This window comes from Gadus chalcogrammus, chromosome 15 (assembly GCF_026213295.1).
Source record: "Gadus chalcogrammus isolate NIFS_2021 chromosome 15, NIFS_Gcha_1.0, whole genome shotgun sequence".
Lineage (NCBI taxonomy): Eukaryota > Metazoa > Chordata > Actinopteri > Gadiformes > Gadidae > Gadus > Gadus chalcogrammus.
In genome coordinates this window covers 10,351,068-10,376,182 of record NC_079426.1, presented here as the reverse complement: position 1 = coordinate 10,376,182, position 25,115 = coordinate 10,351,068, and the positions used below count along the sequence as shown (strand labels likewise).

Here is a 25,115-nt window from a genome sequence, read left to right as displayed (position 1 = left end):
GTTAAGGGATCTGGGAGCTGGGCATAGGTTGAAACGGTACGGGTGTGTAACCATCATTAGGATGGCAAGAAACTCTCAGGCCATTGCTACATTGATGATGCATTAAATGTGCTGTAGGTACGATTGTTGTAAAGGGAGAAAGAGCAAGATTTTACAGATGAACAACCGAATAAAACGCACCCTGCCTTTCTGCTCCCTCCCTCCCAAAACGTTTCCTCAAGTGAGATGATTAAGCAGTGTGGGCGATTGTGATTGACAGGCCAGATGGATTCACCAAACCAATCAGGGAAGAGATTTTCAATAATGTTGCCCAGAAATGAGCAGTCAGGCTCATTGGCAGGCGCAGTCATCTTCTTCACGTATCTCACTCGAAGACTTGAAGTAAGACATTTGGGGATCGAACCCAGTATCTTACTGGGTTCGACCCAACTGGGAACCCAGCACTTTACTGTAGGTAGATAGAGAGCGGTAGAACTTACTAGCACTCGGCCGGTGAGCGTCTGGGCAGATATCATGACTCCCGCCCAGTCCTTGACTGAGGTCATCCACCCCACCTCGCTCATGGGCACTTCCTCCTTCTCATCTGCCTTGATCGTCCCGTCTGCCTGAATAACCACGGGGTTGGTCAGCTTCTGGACCTCCTGGGGAAGAGAAAGGATAAAAAGAAGAGTCAAGTTTCAATGTGATTTGCCGGGAAAAAGGGGAAAAACAGGGAAATGTGTTGGAGTGTTGTAAAAACACATCGCAATAGACAATCGATAGACTCACAAAAGCCGAACACCAGGCACAGATGGTTCTATGTATGTATATTGACTGGACAGAGAAGAAAAACATGGAGGAGAGGGGATGACCTTTGTGGCACAGGGGCGCAGGTCAGGATCGAACCTGGTGTCAACACAATGTGTGTGTTGCTTACATCGGGGCACTAGGGATCAGTCGCAGAGATTCTAATCAAGACAATTCTAGCCCTTAGTCACAATTATAGCCCCCCAAGGGCTTCACAGGGCACAATATATGACGACCTCCTAACCCTGACTCCTCCTAAAAAGGACAAGGAAACGCTCCCCAAGGTCAAGGGAAGGAACATTGAGAATCCTTCACACTCTTTTTCCTTTGGTTTGGGGAGAAGTATCCCTCCTTCCAGGGAGGGTTAGCATCACGATGGTAAAAAAGCACTGACACAGAGACATTGCTACACAGCAATGGTTCCCTGAGGAACGAGGGCCAGGGAAGAGAAGCAGAAGAAGAAGGAGAATGTGTCCAGTTGTCAATATGCCCCCTAGCACATGCATGTGCAATGAAACATGCATGTGACTGTATGGCTACTGTCCCTAAGGGATCGCATAGAAATTCAGCTGTCGTACTATATGGCATATGTCGACTGTCGGTGTGCTGATGTAGGATGTGTGTGTGTATGTGCGTGTCATTTTAACATATTGGTCTGTTAGGTCCGGTTCAGTGGTTCTGAGGGTGGCCGTGTGTGTGTGTGTGTGTGTGTGTGTGTGTGTGTGTGTGTGTGTGTGTGTGTGTGTGTGTGTGTGTGTGTGTGTGTGTGTGAGCATACACACACACACACACACACACACACACACACACACACACACACACACACACACACACGACAGAAACACAGAGGTCAACATGTGTCCCCTCTACCCTCGTAAAAAGCGTAGGAGTAAGTCCCGACATATGGCTTCCCCAAGAAGAATTCCTGGCATTCGGGCAACTTAAGACCCTCCCGATCGGGGCCATTCCCTCCCTACTGTACCACAGAAGAAGCAGTGCTTGCGTCATCCTTGTCTTCATTTACAGTTACTCTCCCATGTCGCCGCTTTAGACATCTGACGGTGGCCGTGGCTAAGCCCGATCGCTGCGAGCGAGCAACAGATGCTGTTTGACATTGACTTGATAGCCCTTTATTTATTTATTTTTACTCCTAGCAACATCTGATGTCGGTTCATTGCAGAGACATAAAGATGGCGTAAAAAATAGGACGGTCGTGTTTACAGTGGGGTTTTGTTTGTTTTAGAACCAATATCGGTTTAACACCGCTATGAGTTGAGTTCTTTGTTCTGTTATCTATGTTAGGGTTTCAGAGTGTGTCTATGTTTTTGTGTACAAGTGTGTGCAGATTTATGTGTCTATGTGTAGTGCAGGTGTTTGTGTGTGTGTGTGTGTGTATCTATGTTTGTGTATAAGCGTGTGTGCCTGTGCGTGTGTGTGTGTGTGCGTGCGTGCGTGCGTGCGTGCGTGCGTGCGTGCGTGCGTGCGTGCGTGCGTGCGTGCGCCTATGTGTTGTGTATGTGGAAGTTAATCCGGGGTACACTGAAGTAATGGGAGGTGGAGATGAGACCTTCACCATGAACCACTCGGACCACCCCTCAGGAGGAACACGCATGGGTTGTCGGAAGCATAGCACCGTCAGGCTAAAAAACACACATTACAGATGGCTCCCAAGGGAGGCCTGAGTCTGTTTCAGGGGGATCGTCCGGCTCCAATTGGATTACATGACCTAATGATACAGCATGGAGGACACAGTCGCCATCTCCCCTAATTTGATTCCACCCCTTTTAACAATAGCAATGAACTGGACTGAAAAAAGCCAGCTTAGTCATAAGATCTATCTATCTGCACAGTCCCGCCTGGGGGCTGTTCCATACTGAAGTGGATGATTTAATTAATACAAACCGCCTGGGAAAACAGACACTGGACCACGCAGTGTCCAGGGACCTGATTGGTTTACTTGACGAATCGGACCCAATAATAGCCAGCACTATGACGAAATGCGAGACTTTAATAGAAAATAACCATAAAGGAGGAATGTTCCAGCATGTGTGTAAGCATCCATGTAGGTGTGTTTGTGTTGGTGATAAGGTGTGTCGGTATGTGTGTGTGCGTGCTAGCATGCCTTGATAAATCTCCAACAGACACCAGTGTGTGTGTGTGTTACATGTACCGAGATGTCTTAAGTTTCTCTCCGGTTGGCGGTGCTCCTGTGCAAAAGCACTCCAGGCATGTGTGTGAGTGTGAGTGTGTGTGTGTGTGTGTGTGTGTGTGTGTGTTGTGTGTGTGTGTGTGTGTTGTGTGTGTGTGTGTGTGTGTGTGTGTGTGGGTGTGTGTGTGTGTGACTGTGTGTGTGTGTGTGTGGGTGTGTGTGTGTGTGTGTTGTGTGTTGTGTGTGTGTGTGTGTGTGTGGGTGTGTGCGACTGTGTGTGTGTGTCTGTGTGACTGTTTGTGTGTGACTATGTGTTTGTGTGTGCGACTGTGTGTGTGTGTGTGTGTGTGTGTGTGTGTGTGTGTGTGTGTGTGTGTGTGTGTGTGTGTGTGTGGTGTGTGTGTGTGCTGGTGTGTGTGTGTGTGTTGTGTGTGTGTGTGTGTGTGTGTGAGACTGTGTGAGACTGTGTGAGACTGTGTGTGTGTGTGTGTTTGCGACTGTGTGTGTTTGACTGTGTGTGACTGTGTGTGTGACTGTGTGCATGTGCCTGTGTGTGTGCATGCGTGTCTGTGTGTGTGTGTGTGTGTGTGTGTGTGTAAGGGTAGGGGCGGTACTGGGGCATGGCCAGTGTCAGCCCTGAAGATAACGCCACCAGGGAGGGGAGTGGCCACTCACAACCCTCCTCACCTTGACCACACTCCGATCACACTGTATACACACCCCCACAGTCCTAGCCAAACATGAACGGCGGGTGTGTATATGCATCATTGTAAATGCATCATTCTCTCACTCGTGCGTGCGAGAATGTGTGCGTGTGTAGGCGTGCGCATTTGTGTTAGGGTGTGCCTGTGTGAGTCCGTGAGTGCATGCATGGTGTGAGTGATTCTATGTGTGCTCAGGTACACAATGGATGGAGGGAGGGTGCGGTTGTGTGGTGGCGGGGTTGTGGGTGGAAACTCCATGAATAATAAATGGTGCAGCGGGCCCCTAACAGACGATCCACCGGATCACAGAAGACACACACTACGGGCAAGAGAGAGGGGGCTCTACTCCATGTGAGAGGCCCAGGCATAGAGCCTGAGAGCCCGGGGAGGAAGCGAGTGAGAGAGAGGCACCCATGACAAGAGGAAATCAATCAGCCTGCTATATATACACCCACGTGATGTCACAACAAGCTGAGACAGAAGGAAAGAGGCTCGGGGAGGGGGTGGGGTGTGTGTGGGAGAGCAGGGTAAACAGGGGTTGAGGGAAATGCTTTGTTATTATAGCGACACGTTGGACAGGACGTTAGTCTAGGATCAGAGGAAAGCCCACCTTACACCCCCAATCGTGTTTACTTCAGTGTGCTGTGCTTGATCGAAATAACAGTTGACAGGTGTATACTGTGTACACATTTTCCATACCGATTAAAAAGAACAGAATACGTTCGAGAAATCGTAGAGAACGACACACTTCAAGCACGGAGGACTCATAGTGGTGATCATAGGGGTTTAAAAATGGGATGAATATGGTAAAAGAACGTGAGGTAAATATAGATTATAGACGAGATACAAAGAGGTAGAAGACCAACAGAGCACTAGCAGTGACGACTCGATGTGGAAACACAAACACACACGCTCAACACTCAAACAAAACATGACATATGAAAAGGGACACACACACACCAAAGATACAGACACACACTCCCCCACAAAGAGATCAGAGACCATAAGAGAGAAAGTGAGAGAGTGCGAGAGAGAACGAGCGAGAGAGAGACCAAGTGAGTGGTCGGCAGGTGGAGAGGATGGAGGAGGAACATGGACACTGAGGGAAATTGAGTAAGACAAGCGAGGGGGAAAAGCCAAGAAAAACAGAAGGGAGAGCTGAAGGTGACAAGGAGGGAGAAATCTTGATCTATAGCAACAGGGAAAAGGGCGGGAAAGAGAGTACAATGGAGGGAGAGAGAGAGAGGCTGAAAGGATAGAAAGAGTGAGAGTGAGAGAGAGTGAGAGTGAGAGTGAGAGAGAGAGAATTAAGAGGGCCTAGGGGAAATGAAGAAAGATAAAGCAGGAGGGGGGGATAAAGAGAGAGGATGACACAGGAAAACGAGAGAGAGAGAGAGAGAGAGAGAGAGAGAGAGAGAGAGAGAGAGAGAGAGAGAGAGAGAGAAGAGAGAGAGAGAGAGAGAGAGAGAGAGAGAGAGAGAGAGAGAGAGAGAGAGAGAGAGAGAGAGAGAGAGATGGATGGATACAAATAGGATAGAGTACTATAGGAGGGGGGTACGGGGGAGGGAAAGAGAGAGGGGTAGACAACGAGGGGGAGAAGGGAAGGGAAGAGAGAAGGAAATAGAACCTGCAGTGGCAAGAAGGAAAAAGAGCAAGGGGAGGGCAAGAAAGAGAGAAAGATCGAGACAGAGAGAGAGAGAGCGAGAGAGTGAAAAAGAGACACCAACAGGGAGAAAGAGAGCACAAAAGAGATGCAGAGAGAAAGACAGAGAACGGTGAGAGAGATACAGAGAGAGAGAGATAGAGAGATACACACACAGACACAGAGAGACAGAGAGAGAGAGAGAGGGCGAGAGAGAGAGACAGAGACAGAGACAGAGACAGAGACAGAGACAGAGACAGAGAGACAGAGAGACAGAGAGACAGAGAGAGAGAGAGAGAGAGAGAGAGAGAGAGACAGAGAGAGAGAGAGAGAGAGAAAGGAGGAGAGAGAGAGAGAGAGAGAGAGAGAGAGAGAGAGAGAGAGAGAGAGAGAGAGAGAGAGAGAGAGAGAGAGATGGAAGGAGAAAGACACAGAGTTAAAGAGAGAGCAAGAGAGACGGAGAGAGCGAGACAGAGGGAGATTCAGAGAGAGCGAGAGAGGAAGAGAGCGAGAGAGCTAAAGGGACATGCCCGTGTGTCTGTGCTGATCTAACAGGGCTTGGCTTCAGCGCAGCTGTTGCTGCGGCCTTCGTCCGTTGGGGAAAGCGCTATTCCAGTGTGAGGGGCTATTTATAGACTGAGCCAGGGAGAAGGGAAACTAGTGAATCTCCCAGCATGCTGTGTGCTATTTCAGTGCCAGTACAGTTAGCCATGTGTCCCCTCCCTGGGTTAGAAAACCCGGTCTGGGGCATGGCCAGAGAACTGAGTAGGAGGAGGATGATGGAGGGGAGTATCTGATACAAACACACACATACATACCTGTATGTGTGTCCACACACATAAGTATACACAAATGTGTGTATGTGTGTACAGTTATGGATTCACAAACGCACACAGACACACACAGATGTACGCAGACTGGCACATTAACATGCGCACACACATACAGACACAATAACACACACACACACACACACGCTTCAACATAGATGCATGCATATACCTATTTGCATGCACACACAAGACAATCCGACGAAGGAAGAGATACATAGGCAACACACACACACACACACACACACACACACACACACACACACACACACACACACACACACACACACACACACACACACACACACACACACACACACACACACACACACACACACACACACACACACACACAGGGGAGGGTGAAGGGTGTACCATGTGTGGAACAGCCAGTTATTCCTGGCCAAAGGTCAAGACTTGTGAACTAGTTAGCATTTAGGGGGAGGAGGGGTCAAAGGTTCTAGGCTAACCATTTTCCCGCCATATAGAGTTAGCTAGGAATACGACATTTACAATAACGTCAACACAACCAGGGAAATATAGTTCAACGCTTGAAATTCAATACATTCCTATTTCACACAATAATAGTAAGTAATAAATATACATTTCAAGCAAATAAATTAAGCGCAACAGGCTTAAGGGTAAGGCCTAATGCTAATGAGTAACCCGCGTATGGACTAGAGTCAAACTGCCTTGGTCACGCTACTACAACGCCAGGCTCCGATAGCTATGGAAAATGTATGGCAGCTCAGCCCGCGTGATTTACCCATGATAGCAACCAGCACTGTAAATCTAAAGCAGGCCAGCTCAGCGTAAGCAAGACACCACGAATACACATCCCACGTATAACCCCTTGATATATAGTAATACAATTCCACTGAACTAGACAAGGAGCGAGGAGGAGGCGAAATAAACTCAATGTGATAAATGTGATGAATGGAATGAATGTGACATGTGAGCAGACCTATCAATGTCACAAAAGAGGGCATCCATCTTGTGAATCGTATGAAAACTCCTGCGGCGTCTCTGTGTGCTGTGCCAAGTTTCAACCCCACTGGATCCGCAAGGATAAGATGATGAACACGGATATAAGTGGGTGACATGGGTGATTTCATCTAACCGGTTTAACCCAATTCCCATAGGAAAAGGGGGTATAAGAGGGTTAGATGACACATTTCAACTCAGCAATACAGATGCAACAATAATACTGACTCAGGCTCATCGGTATGGCTGGGTTCCTGATAGGGGATTGAATCATTAAATAAATAACTATTTGAGATAGGAAGAACTATACGAAAGATACAGCACTCTTAATGGCTGAATAAACTAAAGTAAATATAACTCATTAAGGGCTGAAAGATCAAACCAATGTTCAAATTCTGTTTAAGAACACAGGAGAACCAAGGAGCTACATGATTTCAGATCTCAGCAGCAGCAGCAGCAGCAGCAGCAGCAGCAGCAGCAGCAGCAGCAGCAGCTGCAGCCTCACAGAGCTGAACGCCTCCGTGGACTAAACAGGGAGACGTGGAGAGGAGGAGGAGATGGAGAGTGATGGAGGAGGAGGAGGAGGAGGAGGAGGAGGAGGAGGAGGAGGCTGATTCATAATGCTGCGCGGCATCTCAACCCATTGATACCCGATTTCCTCAAGCCTCAGTGGTCCGCGGTTAAAAATAGCGCCCGGCACGCGGTGACTTGTGGGAAAACGAAAGGTCAGCGATTGTCGTCAACTGACCGTCCTATCGCTGGGCTTTCGCTCTGAAGCGGCAGCGGATCGCGGCCGAGAAGCGACGGGATAATGGATGCAGATTGAGATGCAGGCGAGATTACCCACAATGATGAGATTAGGGGTGGAGGGGTAGAGAGGAGGGGGGAGTGTGAGGGGTAGGGGAAACCAAACCCTATTGCAAAAGTGGTCTTTCTCTCGCTCTCTCTCTTTCTCTCTCTTATAGTAGCTAGCTTGTTGGGTATTAGCATGATATGACGTAACTGGAAGGGGAAAAATTAAGGACTCATATGATCAAACCTATTAGATATAACTGAATGTATCATGGATAATTATCAATTCCAAAATGAGGAAAATACAAAGGAAGAATAAATGTAATTATTAAAACAACTATACATCAGTGTTTCCGTCTTCGTTATGGAGGAGTTATTCTTAATATAACATTCACAGGTGATCGGTATTCTGAAAAAAGTAAAAAGGTTAAGTCTAGACTTTGTTTATCAAGTTAACTGACAAGGAGGGCGAACGAGGGGGCGAGAGATGACGTAGAAAAGAGCAAGAGAGCGAGCAACCTAATTTGGCTTTCAGCAAAGGTAATTGCCCCTAATCACTACATCAAGCTAACACTGGAGAGATGTAACCTGGAGAAACACACCACAAAGGTGAATTATTTAATGAAAAGATATGGCAAATAAAACCGTAGGAGGAGGATATTGTGCAGCCATCACCAAATGAAAATACATTTCACACACACACAAAGTTGTTAACAGAAGGGCACCCTTTTAAAACACTAGATCAGAAAGAAATTGGACATTGATCCATAAAAATGTATTCCTTCTGTATCAATCATCCTTAAGTTAACCTTTTCAGCGAGTGTTTTGCCATGTCCTCTGGAATAACGGACATGACCTTGGGCTTATTATACCTAGATAAATCTCTCAACAGACACCTGTGTGTGTGTGTGTGTGTGTGTGTGTGTGTGTGTGTGTGTGTGTGTGTGTGTGTGTGTGTGTGTGGTGTGTGTGGTGTGTGTGTGTGTGTGTGTGTGTGTGTGTGTGTGTGTGTGTGTGTGTGTGTGTGTGTGTAGGTGTGTGTGCGCCATTGAAGGGTAATGATTGATTTATATTCTCTTGGAGGGGGCCGTGGTTCAGATCACTTACATCACCTATGAATCAAAAGGCATATTGGGTATATCTGAGATATACCATATTTTATTTTCTTGGATACTAGTATTTCTATTGATTGATTGCTGTCTTTCTTTGTGTTAAAACCCTTTGTAAACTACAGATTTGATGTGGGATATCGTATTCGCTCAGTTGTGTTTCTACACGACTGATAAGGGAGACCAGGGGCAATTCTAACAACGAGCGATTGTAATCTCAAATTACACTGAAACTAGGCAGAACCATGAAAATCATTATGCGGTCTGTGATGAGCCCTCACTGCCTGCCAAAGGACAAATTGATATCTCATACTTGTCAAAGTTGTTCTGCCAAGACTCATTTTGTGGGTATGAAAGAAGTTGTTTTCAGCTGAAGTATCTTCCTCATGCTGCCTAAATGTTCCATGGCTAAGAATTTATGGGTCTATTGGGCCCAATCGTAAAGCTGAGTTCTGTTGCTTATAAAATTATAAATAGCTTTTATGTATGTTTAATCGATTTAAGTGAACTGGGATTTATTGTTGAAGGGATATAATACTGTTGTTACTCTCTGTGATGCTGTTTGTCTTTTATTTGTAAAATTACATGACCAAATATTCAGTTCTAATTTAAATGGAATTAAATGCTCAACAGATATTCAATTGTTTTAACAATGTACAGTACTTGGGAGTTCATTGTGTTCCCGGTTATTTAAATGGAGGTTCGAAACCCGACCCCTTTATTTCTCCTGGGAGTACAAGGTGCAACCACCTCCTTACCTTTGACAACTCTCACCCAAACTTTAAAGACCAGAACCCAGCAACAACAACAAACAAACAGCAGCCTCGCAACGCCATCAGCTGTCTCTCGAACGCAGCCCCGTTCCTCTGTCAAACTCCGCCCCGCCTCCTCTAACAAGCTCAGCTTTCTCGCTGCCTACGCCGCTCCCTGTTTGTCAATAAGCTGCCTCACGCACTGCACACAGATCCACTCAGAGGGGGCCTATTAATGTCAGAGAAACCCGTCCGCTGCTACACTACACGCAACGCCAGGCGCAAGATGGCGGCTGCTTGCGGAAAGAAGGCTGCCTAATTGGCTCCCTACAGTCCGACCTGCGCCGACCGATGACCCAGCCCCATAAAGAGCAAGGTCCGGATACGAATGGAAGATTCACTTTGTATAACAACATGGCTGAGAGGAAAAAGCGATTAGCAGCCTGGTGTTCTTGGACGCTAATCTATTCCCGATCGCTAGTGTTAGTGGTAGTGGTGAGGTTATGATCCGGGCAGTGTGAGATGTTGCATTGAAAAGCATTCATTCTCTTGACAAGGGCCTGAATCAATTGTTATTTTTCTATGACTATGATCAATCTGAATCCATATCTCTTGGAGGTCATCTAAAGCAGTGCCAGTATAGGTGTCCCTTGCAATCAATCATTAGGCCAGGGTGTAACGCAAACTAAAACGCCATACAGACTCAAATTAACGATGCTTTTTTACAGAACCAATTTCAAGGTTAAAAGAATGGGCACGCCATCACCAGTCATGACTAGAACTACGGCGCAAGACTGTAAATCACATGCTTGAAATACACGCTTGCTTTATCAAAGCCAGCCAACCCCTCCTCACTATCGTACCTTCTCTCTTTTGTGTTTAATGGCTTTATATCTACCATTATGGGACATTATCATATATTGTCCTCGAAAAATCGTTCTGCCGTCTTCTTCATGTAACACACTATAATTCTACTATGACTTCTACATTGCTCCGTTTGGTATTCATATTTAATTGTATTCATTATATATACTTTAAGAAAGAAAAACAATTGCGAGAAAGACAAAAAAGAAGGAAGAAGAAAAACACTTTCTTTCGACATTGAATCAACACTTTCAAATTAATTGATTAAATATCAGTGATCAGCTTCCTTGATCTTGGCAAAAATGACTTTTCAAATTAACTGTTTTTCGCTTTAAAGCATTATAACAGTATCTCTCCTCCTGATTCACCTTCTGCAACTTATCCCTCGCGCGTGTGGATCCCTATGGGTCTGACCCTTATTTACTCCTGGTCTGCGATAAATCAACAGCTCTGGGTTACAGTGAAAGGAGCAGTAGAGGGTAGTAGCTCCGCTGTTCTCAATTCAATCCTGCTGTCCTGTATTTTCATTACTGCAGTTTGTCTCCTCCTATCGTCCTCTCACCCGACCCTACCCTCTGCATCGTTTTTCCCGCTGTCACCTCTAGTCCTCTTTGAACCCTGCTCTGGATCTACTAGCAATCTACATTAACCCTTTCCTCACCCCTCTTCCACCCAAGCTCTCTCTCTCTCTCTCTTTACTTCTCATCACATCTCATCGCTCTCCCCACTTTCACCTCTCCTCTCTCCGATCGTTTCTCTGATCTGCTCCCCTCGCTTTCTTCCCCTCCTCTCGTCTCTAGCAGAGGTGAGCCTGTCTTTCATTCGAGCTTTCATCACCTTGAGTATCCCCTCTCACTCTTTCTCCGCCTCCTTCTCTCCGCAGTCTACTGCTCTCCTCTCATCTCCATGTTCCTATATCCTCTCCCCTACCAGGCTCTCTCTTTTCCTCCGCTTGCTCTCCTCACCTCCCCTCTCAAGCCAAGATTTTATTCTGTAGTCGAGACAGCTCTGATTTCCTTGAACTTTTCCACCTCATCTCCCCTCCTCCCTCTCCCCTCCTCCCTCTCCCCTCCTCCCTCTCCCCTCCCCATCTCCCCTCCCACGTCGCCCCCTCTCCTCTCGTCACTCACAATGATTAGACTCTGGGGTGGATAGACAGCTGACGCTATCTCAATCGCACCCTCCTGATGCTTTATCGCTCACTACTTAGACCGCTCCATCTGCTTATGTCACCAGCGTGGAACATACAGGGTATAAATGTAGATGCCATCGCTTTAGAACAAATTAGATTAACAAATGCTAGCTTTTTAGGATAAGGTAGGCCGTCATTGTTGTCTGAAGACACATAACATCAAGTCACAGAGTCGGTCTGCTGTTCTGGTTGCAGATTTCATCCTGTTAGTTATGTCACTGTTAGTTTAAAGACAGATTCATGAGGAACAACGTGTGCTGTTTCGGTTGTGCATTCGGTTGTGCAACAGCAAAAAACAGAATTACACTCGTGTGTTGTCCGGAAATTGTAATCGGTGTGAAATATTCAGTTACATCTACAAGTTCAATCTCAAAACAAACAGAGTCCACCTCATCAAACATTTGTGAAACGGTGAAATATGTGAAAGCTTTTCAGCACGCTGTGAAATGGCAATCATAATGGTAATGGTTCAGAGACTTGACCCTAATTTGAGACGTGCTCGGAGGCAACCGCACGGAGAGGGAAACGATGTCAGCGTGACTCCAGGCCCCTTTTAATCATTTCACATTTAGATTTGAACACCTCCCAAAGGGGGATGAGGGAATACATCACCATTCACACCTTCACACTGTATCTGCATGTTTCAGAACCCGAAACGGAGGGAGAAGTGAACAGGGGGAAGGGAAAGACATCTTCATTCTAAAAAGCACAGCCAATTCGTGTTTACTGGTAATCAGACGCCTTTATCCAAAGCAACTTACACCCAATTGTGACCGATTAATGCAATGAAAGAGCAGACGTGTTTCAGGCATCTTTGTCAAGGACGCCTATATGCACACTGCAGACTTTGGGGGTTTGAACCCCGGACCTTTAGCCGGGGGTCAAACATTCAAACCACTAGGGTCGGCCTCCCTGTCTGCCACAGTAGACTTCCCCTCTGACTATCCTCCCCTGTGTGTGTGTGTGTTTGTGTGTGTGTGTGTGTGTGTGTGTGTGGGTGTGTGTGTGTGTGTGGTGTGTGTGTGTGTGTGTGTGTGTGTGTGTGTGTGGTGTGTGTGTGTGTGTGTGTGTGGTGTGTGTGTGTGTGTGTGTGTGTGTGTGTGTGTGTGTGTGTGTGTGTGTGTGTGTGTGTGTGTGTGTGTGTGTGTGTGTGTGTGTGTGTGTCATGACCTGAGCTAACAAGATCTATTAACAGGATATGGAGTCTGGAGGTAAGAGGACACCGCGAGGGTCTATCCCTCTAGGGGGGGGGGGGCGGTGAGGGAGGGGGGGGCCCGAGGAGGAGGAGGAGGCCGAAGAAAAAATGAAAAGAAGGGAAAAAGAAGGAGGGAAGAGGAAAAGGAGAGGAAGGAGGAGAAGCAAGAGGGAGAGGGGGGCGAGGAGGAGGAAGATGTCAGAAGGGAGAGGAGGAGGGGGCCGGAGGAGAAAAGGCAGAAGAAAAAACAAAAACCGAAAAAATAAGAAATTAAAAAGAAGGAGATAATAGGAAATGGAAGGAGGAGAGGAAGGAGGAGAGGCATGAGGAAGAGGGGGACCAGAAGGAGGAAGATGGCAAAAGGGAGGGGTTAGAGAAGAAGGAGCAAGAGGTGGAGAAGGCGTTGGAGGAGGAGGAACACAAGGAGGAGGAGAATAGGTAGGAGAAGAGGGAGGAGGAGAGGTACAAGGAGACAGAAAAAAAAGAGAACGTAGGCCGACACTAGTTTGATCATGTGTGTTGACAGGAGAGGTCATTGTCTCCCGGGGGGTGGGTGGGGCGCAAAGCGTGGCTGTGATGTGAGGGGCTGTGATGGGCTGCTGGGGGGAGGGGGAGGAGGGGGAGGAGGGGGAGGAGGGGGAGGCATCCTCTCCTCTTAAGACGCCTTGCAGTGACATCACTGAATCACAGCTTTTACACCACAGTTAGTCCCCGATGCCCGTGCTACGTTCCGTTCACAAGGCTATCTATCTGTCTTTACGGGGCAGGCTCATGCTGCCTGGCCAATTCCTTGTTCCGTCTTTCTCATATAATACCGTGATATATATATATACTATTATTCCAGAAGAGCTACAACCACTAGTCTTTTCAGTTTGATATGAAGACATATATAAAGACTTTCACTAGATACTGTATTTATTCACTAAATATAATTGTTCACTAAATATATATATAATTTAATAAATATTCTGCTGAGTTTGACATAATAATGTCATCTTTAATATTATATATTTTTCATGTAATCAGCACATTCAACTTGATTACAATAATATCGGTTGAACAATATCAGTGATCCGCTTCTCTTGATTGGGGGGACCGGTATTCCACACTTGAGGAAACCCACACTGATTAAGCAAATGACTATTTAAATGTTCTCTCATTTAGAGATCTAATTTGCTGAGAACGGAAAGCGATTGGGAGAAAGAGCCTGTTTAATCTTCCACTCCTTCTCTCTCTCTCTCTCTCTCTCTGCGCCTCCCTCCTCCCCTCAGTTTCTCTCGCTGTGAGAGCTACAGTCATGTTAGTGCTCATACAGTTAGCTCACACTGCCCTCTGCTCCTTCTGGTTAGCACTGTAGCTGTTGTTCTTGTTCCTGTGGTTGTTCCTGTTATTGTTGTGGTGACGGAGCTGACAAAATGCATTGTGGGATTGGCCCTCCCGGGGCCGTTGGGAGGCATTCCTCCCTGTATGACTGTTCTGCTGAGGGGGTGGATAAGAGAGATGAGGGTGACCCCTCTTCACCCTCCCCCTCTCTCTCTCCTCTCTCTCTCTCTCTCTCTCTCTCTCTCTCTGCCTCTCTCTCTCTCTCTCTCCTCTCCTTCTCCTCTCTTCTCTCTCTCTCTCTCTCTCTCTCTCTCTCTCTCTCTCCTCTCTCTCTCTCTCTCCCTCCATCACTTCGCCTATCTCTTCCTCTTTGTTTATTTCCATTATTGTCTCTCTCTCTCTCTCTCTCTCTCTCTCCCTCTCAATCAATTTTACTCCATCTCTCTCTCTAGATATATCGATATATTTATCTATATCTATATAGATGTATAGAATATCTATCTATATCGATGCATCTATCTATATCAATATCTATATCTAGATATATTCCTCTCTCAATATATCGACCTCCCATTCTCTTTATTTACATCTTTCTCTCTTTTAAGTCTTCCTCTCTATCTGTCTCTTTCTCTCGCCGTCCCTCTGTCTCTCTTTATTTCTCTCCTGCATTTCTATCCAGTGACAAGCCAATGCCCGCGACAGCAGTGTACACAGTGACACACACGCACACAAACACCCACACCCACACGCACACAAACACACACAAACACACACAAACACACGCAGTGAAGAACAACGAGAAATCAGCACAAAAAGCGGGTGTCGGAGCACATCAGTGCGAGCGGAGGTGACGTCCCTCACATGGGAGGATGGGAAGACTGAATCAGCTCCCCTCCTTCCCTCCCCTCCTCCTCCACTGTCCAATGGTACATGTGTCATTTCACTCAGCAGTGCCAGGGCTCTGGAGGTGGGGCAGGTGGGTGGAGTGGGTAGTGGGAGCCATCGAAGGTGAGGCACAGAAGGTGTCCTAGTCTCATTTTGATGCGTGCAGTGTGTACTGGATAGCCATATCGAATCCCAAGCTAAAAAGGCACCCGGTTCGCCCCCTAGAAGGTAGGTGCTCTACCTGCTCCTCGATGTCATGTATCTGAAGTCACTGCTGGTAAAGGCGTCACAAAAATGAAAATTTGGAAAAAATCCAGACATGCCTAAGTGGAACTGACGCAATACTGTGCAAGACACAAACTGACAAGATTGAGCAGAGTAAAGCACCATGGTTCGACTACATTGTTAACATCATTGTCCTCGGGGATTCAGATCGACCGTGATGGTCATGTGACCAAACAACGACAGTTGCCGGAAAGTTCCATTTTCTATGCAATAATCTTGAGAAAACGGCGGTGAATTATTGCCACAAATAATCCAAATAATCCACTACTAAAGTCCAAAACATATGCAGAGCGAATTTCAATTCATATTTGTAGCACGTCCTAAAAAATACATAAAGAAGAAACATTGTTACGTAGCAAAGCACCGATAGAACGGACGTAGTGGACTACATTCTTTTGAGTGCATCATAAGGGACTTCAGTCTATTTTGGACACAAAAACTTTATACCTCATATCAAATCAAATCACCTAGCCGAAACTGTAAACGTTGACTGACAACTAAGCAAAGTTTCAAGTTCAAACTGTGCCAGTTGATTGACAGCCAGGCAGGATTTCCGGTTTAAGCTGTACAAGTTGATTGACAACTTGTCAGGGTTTTCGGTTACTGAGGAAGGTAAGCTGAAGCTAGTTCGGTGAAGTCCAGGTTTCCCTGTTTTTGTTGGCAGATCTGGCAACAAACACTGCCTTTGGTCACAGTCGAACGGCACACTGTTGCTAGGTGACAGTCTGGTTATTAATATAATGCAGTGTAAAAATGTACGAGGAGAGTACAGTCGAATATCCGAAATCGTCGTGCAACTAAATTATGCAACGGGGGGAAGATACCATCTCGCCGTTATTAAAGTAGTCAACACTGAATGCTGTCATCCACAACGACCTTGTGCTTACAGACGCTCAGTAACTTTAATTTTCAACCATTTTTTTTACCTCCTCTTTCTCTCTCGCTCTTCCTTCAGATGCAGCTGCGGGGAAATCCTCCTCGCTAATCCCAGAGTCTTAGAGCTTTTGGCAAACATGCCGTTCACACCCTAAGGTGGTTTACAGTACAAATGTCCTCTTCCAGAGCTACCAGCTAATTGCCACCATGAATCAATAGCTGGATAAGCACTTTGTAGTGCTTGGCATTTCCCCCATTTGTCAAAATAAAATCCCTGACCTTCCTAACGGGCCAATCAAACAACCATGAGGAAGCGGCGCAAAAGGCATCTAAGAAGATAGGAAAAATACTATAAAATATCAATAAATAACGAGGCAATGGCTCAATTTATATTGCATAATGCAAATGTATTGCAGCTACAGTTTCTAGCTGGCACTCTTGCTATACAATTCAAACCAGTGTATGGCAATACGTAGGTGTGTGTGTGTGTGTGTGTGTGTGTGTGTGTGTGTGTGTGGTGTGTGTGTGTGGTGTGTGTGTGTGTGTGTGTGTGTGTGTGTGTGTGTGTGTGTGTGTGTGTGTGTGTGTGTGTGTGTGTGTGTGTGTGTGTGTGTGATGCACGTGAGTGCGTGCGTGCGTTCATTCGTGCGTGCGTGTTGAGATCATGGTGGACAACCTGCGGTCTCATAAGAGCAGTCGACTGCTCAGCGCCTGTCGCCTAGCAACAGATACCTGTCGGGCAGACAGTAGGTGTGTGAGACACAGTGTGTGGGATGGGGGAGGCTGGGACGAGAAGGTGAAGAGAGGAAAAGAGATGCAGAGAGAGAGAGAGAACATGAGATGCACAGAGTGAGGGAAGAAGTATAGAGAGTGAGACAACAGGAGAGAGGTACTAGGTATAGAGAGGAGCAGAGTGAGAGAGAGAGAGAGGCAGAGGGAAGGAGAGAAAAGGAGAGAAAGAAAAGAGCAGAGAGAGAGAGAGGGAAAGAAAAGGAGAGAGGTAGAGATAGTGAGGGGCAGAGAGAGAACGAGAGAGTGAGGCATAGAGAAAGAGAGAACGAGAGTTAAAGGGCTGATGTGTTATAAAATGCCTTTGGAGAAGCCCGGGAGTAATGCCAGTAGCCTGCATGGTGATCAACATTTCAAATCATCCTAATTTTAAAATGTGATATTTGCTCTTAACTGTATTTACGTGTTCATGCCATGGTGCTACTGTATATGAAATGGAATGACATTCGAAAAAATAAATGGAAAGGGGTTGATTAAAATAAAGATTGGCAATACGACAGTGGGCTGTCATGTAGGTACCCCCATCCTTCGGGAAATATAATAATATTTTTGTTTCAGACTCAATTATGGGGAACAAAATAATACCCCTGTCTTTCCTTTAAAAATCTATATTTCTCTTTGACATGTTATTAAAATGAACATCGCAGGGCTCAATGACAACGCATTCCTTCCTACCGGGTGAAAACTCAGAAGATACAATCACATTATCTGTAGTCTGTTGTAGTTTGTAGTTATTACCTCGAGTATGATGTCATCAAAAGCAGCCAGCAGCACACAAGGAAATGTCAATGACAAGGCTAAGCTTGGCGAGGGTAACTTAAGAACAGCACAACTCATGTCTAGCATTAGCGAGATCCTACCTTGGCATTGCTAATGAGCGTTCCTAGATCTGACATTAGAGACAACACATGCTACAGTTTTTCTCTCCAAGGTTATCGGAGTCAGAGATTTGCTGGCATTCGGACCATCGACCGTAGTGCCGTTGGGCCCCGAATGCTGTGACCTGTTGTTGAAAGTACACTTTTCAACAGCAACACACACCAGTTGTTGAAAGTACAACAACGCACACAACACACAGCGTTGTGTTGAGGAAGGGAATAGGCAGAGACCCCAGTATATGACACGTTTTTGAGTGCCGATATATGTAGTGCCATTCTGCCAATATTGCGTTTCGATATTAACATATATATTTTTTAAATTGTGTGTAGTTTAACGCAGGGTTCGGACTCCGCAGGCGCCTTTATTTGTTAAATGAATGTTGCCGAACAGAAGCGCACATAGTCGAAGCAAATTGACAATGCCAGTATTGCAGGAGCATATAATCCCTATTTTTACGTGAATCAATTCTTTCCCCCATTCTTCTTTTGTGTAAGTGTTGTTGTTTTTAGATTCCCCTGGTTGCATTTAAAAACCAAACCACTCTAAGACAACAATAGCCCCACGGTACGGCACAGCTTTCAAAGGCCTGCGCTAAATTAAAGCACACTTATCAGGTGGGCAAATCAATTTCGGCGTACAGAAGGTTATACACCTGGAGGGAAATAAACGTGTAATAAGATACATAGCGAACAGTCATACGGAAAAAAATACCCACAGTCCTCCAGTAATGGACGGCTCTGACAACGCGGTCTAATTCAATCACGTGTCTGAGCCGTCTCCAAATATATGCGGGCTATTTTAAACCCCTCCACTCGCGCTCAACAATGACGGGCCGAGAGGACTCCAGCATGCCTGAAAAAACATTACGCAGGAGGGACGTAACCCAACACCCCCCTGGTCTCGCTCCTGCTCCGTCTCTCGCCCCGGGTCTAGTGTGTATGGCAGACTCTGTGTGTGTGTGTATAGGATGAGGTTATCAATGTCAATTTTCACTCTATTTTCAAAATGATCAGTAAATCATCTGAACAAACACTGCTGACCTGTGATACCATGTATCCCATCGACTTCCAAAACAACCAAAAACCCTACTTCATACATCTTAATCACCCATTTAATGTAATATCACACGTTTTTAAGTAAAGCACACACCGGCTGATTCCAAAAGGCCCCTGAACAAAATGAGCTTTAAATAACACAAAGCACAGAGAGCGTGTGTTTGTTTTCAGTGAGACACATCCCTAGGCCATTCCACCGGATCGATCCATGAGGAGCGGGATGAAGGAAGCAGGGCCGTTCAGATTGAGCCCGGGTGCAATCAATAATGCAGGGTCTGGTATCTGGGTTCGTTCTAGCCACAAATCAACACACACACACACACACACACACACACACACACACACACACACACACACACACACACAAACACGCACACAAAGGCTGTTCTATTATTCACAAGGGTTTCCACCTGTGGTGCCATGCTTGTATAAAATGTGCTCTCCCATGGGTGTGTGTCTCAGGTAGCCTCGGGAGACCATCCCAGACACCATATTCATGTCTGCCTTTCTTTCACAATGAACATCAGTTGGGCCCTGGCTGGGCGGCCATAGCTCGACATAAAGGGCGTGGCCGGACACAAAACTCAAGGCAATCTGAAAAAGTTCAGGAGGTGATGATCTTGCTCTCTTTGCTATAGTGGATCCAGGTGTGAGTAAAGCAGAAACGTATTGTCCTGAGAAAAATCCATCTTTAATCCTCGTTATTCTGTCCACTACGCTTTCCTCGTGCGCCGCTCTTGTTTTATTTTAATTCTGCAGACCACAGCGCTCTTGTTCGTCATGAGTTAAAGCTCCCTCAACCTTGCGCTGATTGGTCATATCATTTTATTAAGGCTTTCTATTGGCTGAAGGCCAGACTGATCAGCAGAGAGAAACACAATGTGGACCCTCGGGAACAGGATGGCCCCCCGGGGCTGTGTCTAGGGGCACCTGTAGCACAATGTGTTGAAACGGTAACAATATCTCACGCCTGAAATAGGGTGGCGATATGACGATAAGTCATAGAAGTACATGTCAAAAATGTCATCAGATCAGCTCTGACGTTCTTTAAGGCAATGTGACCATTCTTTGCTGCACATAAATAAATTAAACATTCTGAAAGCGTGCAAACCAAAAGTGTGTTAATTAGTTATTTTGATAGAAAAAACAACGAAACCTAATTATAGCGTAATTACGTTCACTCTTATTTCCTTGTTTTAACATTATCTGGAACAGGGGACGGAACGACTCAGTTATCCAATCACACTGTGGCCGTAGGCAGTTTAGTGTTTGAATACTGCCCACCGAGAGAACGTGGCCCGGCGGCAATAGAGCTGCTTGGAAAAACAACACAGGCCCAGCCACAGCGTGCAGGAATGATTCCCCACACCCAGTTAGTTGGCACAGCTTAAATCCTCCATTGAACAGTAAGCCTATTTTTCTCCTCTTCTGTGTAAAGGACATCACAGGATGTGGATCAGGGGTTCAGTAAGTGTGAATAAACGATGGTCGGACAGCCGTCTCCATTGTACCACTGTTTAATGCATGCGATTGGCCGGCGGTGACGAGTGACGCAAGTGAACCCTTGAACTGATCTGCGCAACTCGTTGTTTTAGCCGTGACGTCGGATCTCCGCCACACTTTGGGTCGGGAGGTGTAACTTACTTACCTCCTTGTGATACTTGCTTCCCTGCACTCGGGCCAGCTGATGCACCCATTTTGATTGCATGCTTCCAATCATTTCTGACTGACTTTGAAGTGGCCTTTGATAAAAGCATCTGCTCAACAAACGACTCAATGTAAAATGTTAATGCAGCGATGGGGATATTTGCAAAACATTTTTAACATCCCCCAGACATCTGGAGAGCAGGGCACTTATTCCAGAATCCCCCATGACTCCTGTTTCCCGAGCCGGCAGCGTAGCCAGACAGTGGTCTTGTTACTTTCCCCCCCTCGCTCCTTCAGAACACCGGTAACCAGAGAGGTTGCGAAACAGAGGTCAGGGCTCAGCCACAGGGCACCAGCCACGAGGCTATGGGGACTGTACCCCTGATCTATTCAGAGAGCAGGAGGGGGGAAGGTGGGGGGCAGTGTTGATTATTTGCTGCTTTTTGCTGTTCCATTCTGTGAGTGATGTTACTTTACCTGGCTGGCACCGAAAATCAAGCAACCCCCCACAGACAGGCTGGGCACTTGTACACAGGATAAATGTCAGACCACTACTGTGTGTGTGTGTGTGTGTGTGTGTGTGTGTGTGTGTGTGTGTGTGTGTGTGTGTGTGTGTGTGTGTGTGTGTGTGTGTGTGTGTGTGTGTGTGTGTGTGTGTGTGTGTGTGTGTGTGTGTGTGTGTGTGTGTGTGTGTGTCTGTGTCAAGTGTGTGTTCCATGTGTGTGTGTGTGAGTGGGCATTTGTGGTGCGCCAAGTGGCCGTGTATGTGCGTGAGTGTGTGCGTGTTTCATTTGTGGAAATGCCAACAGACCGCAGCAAATCACATTTACTTTTGTAATCTCTATTCACCAAAAGCTACCACACCGGCACCACATTCCTGCAACCAAAGATAAGGCTTCGACAATGCAATTCAACGCTGGATTGCTGTTATATATTTATAATGAGAGGTGTGTGTGTGTTGTGTGTGTGTGTGTGTGTGCGTGTTTGTGGGAGCGCATTCTTATCACCTCTAATGCATTTTTAACCAGAATAAATCAGCTTTATCTCCCATACACACACACACACACACACACACACACACACACACACACACACACACACACACACACACACACACACACACACACACACACACACACACACACACACACACACACACACACACACACCTCTCCGGGAATATGTGACTTTGACGGACAGAGAGCACGGCATTGGAAGTCAGCGGCTACGAGTATCGAAGTAATTACAGAGCACACAGTCGTTGTGCTCACACAGTCGTTGTGCTCGGGGTTCACAGTCACACTGCTCCGTGAACCCCACAGCGACTGTAAAGGCTAATTCTCCTTCGACCCTCAGCCAGTTAACCTGGACCTCTGACCTCCTCGATGACAGGTGACGAAGATTATTTCTCTTTAAGTGAGGGGTCAATTCCTTAACGCGCCAAGGACTGTGTGTGTGTGTGTGGGGGGGGGGGGGGGGGGGGGGGGGGGGCACATTAGAGTTGTATTAAAAAAAGATCGGGCTGTCGTTGGTGTGGTAAATCAACATGGTACAAGACATTATTCCTTGATGACTTACTCCCTTGCGGCCTTTCCTTCCTCCCTCTTATCATCTGTCCTAATCCCTGGTAATGACCCGACTCGTAATGGCAAATGGATCCCAATGTTTCAACAAAGGAGGTCTCGTTCTCCATTCATCTAGTGTCTCTCTTCGGCCTGGGTCACAGACATGTTGGACAAAGAATAATAGGATTTAAAGGATAAATGAAGGGCAAACAAATGGCCTAAATCGGTGAGGATGAGAGATAGAGAGAGAACCAGAGAGAGAGCGGAAGAGAGACAGATAAACAGAGAGAACAAGAGATGGGAAGAGCGATAGAGAGAGGGAGAGAGAGAGATAGAGAGGAAGATAGGGATAGTTAAAGAGAGGGAGAGTGACAGAGAGAGGCAGAGAGAATATTAACAGTGTGAAAGAGATAGGAAGAGCCCTTGGCTTTCAAACGATGCCTCACATGTCGCTTACTCATGTACGCTTGAGACAATTTAGAGCAGAGCAGCTGGAAGCCCCGCGCTCTCCAGCTACATGCCCTCCCCCAGACCAGACCAACAGATAGCAGAACAACTCGGTCCTATCCCCAGTCCGGACCAACAGAAACCAGAACAGCAGAGACCGGATCAACTCCATTCCAACCCAACAATAGAGACTAGAACAACAGACCAGAATGAGAAAGAACGAGAAACAGAGATGGATATGGACGCACACACACGTTGAAAAATGTGATTGAAGAAAAGTGAGACTCCTCATCAATCTCTTCTTTTCTCTCGAAATATTTATATTCGTTATCTTGAGAATTAATGGAAACCCGAAAATAGCGTTTCCAGTCACGAGTGAAAGTCTCTTGAGGGTAACAGAGTGGAGCAATCATGGAGGAACAGGAGCAGAATTAGAGAGGATCAAATTGGCAAGGGTAGAAGGATAAGTGAGAAGGATAATTCCCACACAGTTCATGCATACTGTGTGTAGTGTATCTACAGAAGGCAGGCCAGGGGTATATCCCTTGACATGGCTGCTAAATTTCACAGAAGCTTCTGTTTGACATGTTTTGTTTCATGTGAAAGAAATTCAATTTAAAATGGCTAAAGATACATTCTTCGCATCGCAAGTATTTATGTAAACAGTGTAGGCGTAGTTGATATGAAAGTGTTTTGCCTTACCCCATTGTTGTTTACCTAACTGTATTTGTGTGTTGTTATTGTCACCATGATGGCATACCGCAAAAAGAGTATAATCCATTTTAAATAATATATATTTTTTTTTTTTCTTGAAACATATCATGTAATGGTACGCAGTGTTAAACCAGTTATACGCAGTGTTGAACCGGTACACCCCTGCTAAAGACACCGACTTTTCAATTTGATCTCACTCGCTCTCGCCTTTGCTTTCAATCCTTCAATAATAAACAGTGACGAGAAAAGTGTGTGCGTGCCGTGAACCAAGTGTGCCAGCGCGGCTCCTCCTGACTGATAACATGTCTTTTCAAGATATCAAAACAGCCACAGAATGGAAAGGCTTAAAGGGCAGCCGCCGCACAGCAGCGGCAGCAGCAGCAGCAGCAGCGAGTGGGTGGCGACTGGATTCTTCAACATGTGGGGGATGGGAAGCCTGGCTTATGCTCCACTGTTCCGGAGCTCTCCGTGGTGCTGAAATCTCCATTTGTGCAGAAGGCCCTGTCGTGTCGGACGCAGCATGCCAACACTGAGGGAGGCTACACAACACACAAGGCCTGGGCTCCGCCGCCCGCCGGTGTATCTCTGTATAGAGGGGGAAAGCTCGGGCCAAATCTCCAAAAATGGTGACCATGATTCCACACCACTGAAACCCATCTATCAATGGAGCGCAGGTTTCCAAGGCGCAGCGACATGAACAACAGCGCAGAGCTCTAAGGCATGAACATCATGTCGTTTGAGGGTTTGATGGCCCCCATCCATCTCTCCATCGAGCTACCCGCCCATCCCATATCCATGATGACAAACGGCACCGGTGGATGGATGGATAGATGGATGGATGGGCAAACACTATCAATCTCCACAGGGTACTTCAGGATGTGATTGCAGAAACCAGAGCGGTTCAAATAACGACCAATAAAAACATAAAACAATACCAATGTATATATACGTTATAATATGTACATACTTTTTTTTATTTAGCAATAAACTCCAGTACACCCAAGATAAATCCTGTATGATTTCATTGTTAAACACTTAAGCTATACTAAATCTACCATCTGCAGTCTGGTCAAAGCGAATATTATTATCATCCAACAGAGCAATGGTCTTGATCTGGACATCTATCATGGTTGCTACGAAGCTATTACTCAATTAGGCACAGAGCGACGCTAATGGCTAATGCTAACGCAGCGAGCACGTCCCCGCATCAGCAGAGCATGTGGCACAAAGCCTGCGCTTTCTCTTTTCCGTCTCAAGGTCACAGCCGTGCCCTTTAACCCGTCTCTTTGTGAGCATCTCTCCATCTCACTCTCTCTTCTTTGTCGGTTTTTCTCCCTTTCCTTCCCCTCCTTCCCTCCATCACTCCGTCCATCCCCCCGTCTCTGCATCGCTGCACACCGCTCAAAGCAGCAATTATGGCGGCGTGTTTTATTTTTCATGTCCGTCCGTAGATCAACGCTCCATTGGCATTCTAGCTTGTTGGTGGGGCTGGGATGATGGGGGAGGGAGGGGGGCTTATAAGTGGCGAGATAAGAGAGAGAGAGAGAGTGTGTGTGTGAGAGAGATGAGAGAAAACCAGACAGAAAGAGACATGGAAAGAAAGAGAATAAGGGGGGGAAGGGAAGAAAGGCTAGGAAGAGAGAGAGAGAGA

At 46.4% G+C, this 25,115-nt stretch overlaps 1 protein-coding gene across 1 annotated transcript in view; it reads right to left on the bottom strand.

Moving 5' to 3' along the window:
- kcnma1a (potassium large conductance calcium-activated channel, subfamily M, alpha member 1a) overlaps positions 1-25,115 on the bottom strand; it is a 163,331-nt gene that overhangs the window by 131,504 nt on the left and 6,712 nt on the right. Inside the window, exon 3 of the mRNA XM_056610202.1 lies at positions 480-641. Within this exon, the coding sequence (XP_056466177.1) occupies positions 480-641 (162 nt within the window). The remainder of the gene's footprint in view (positions 1-479; positions 642-25,115) is intronic.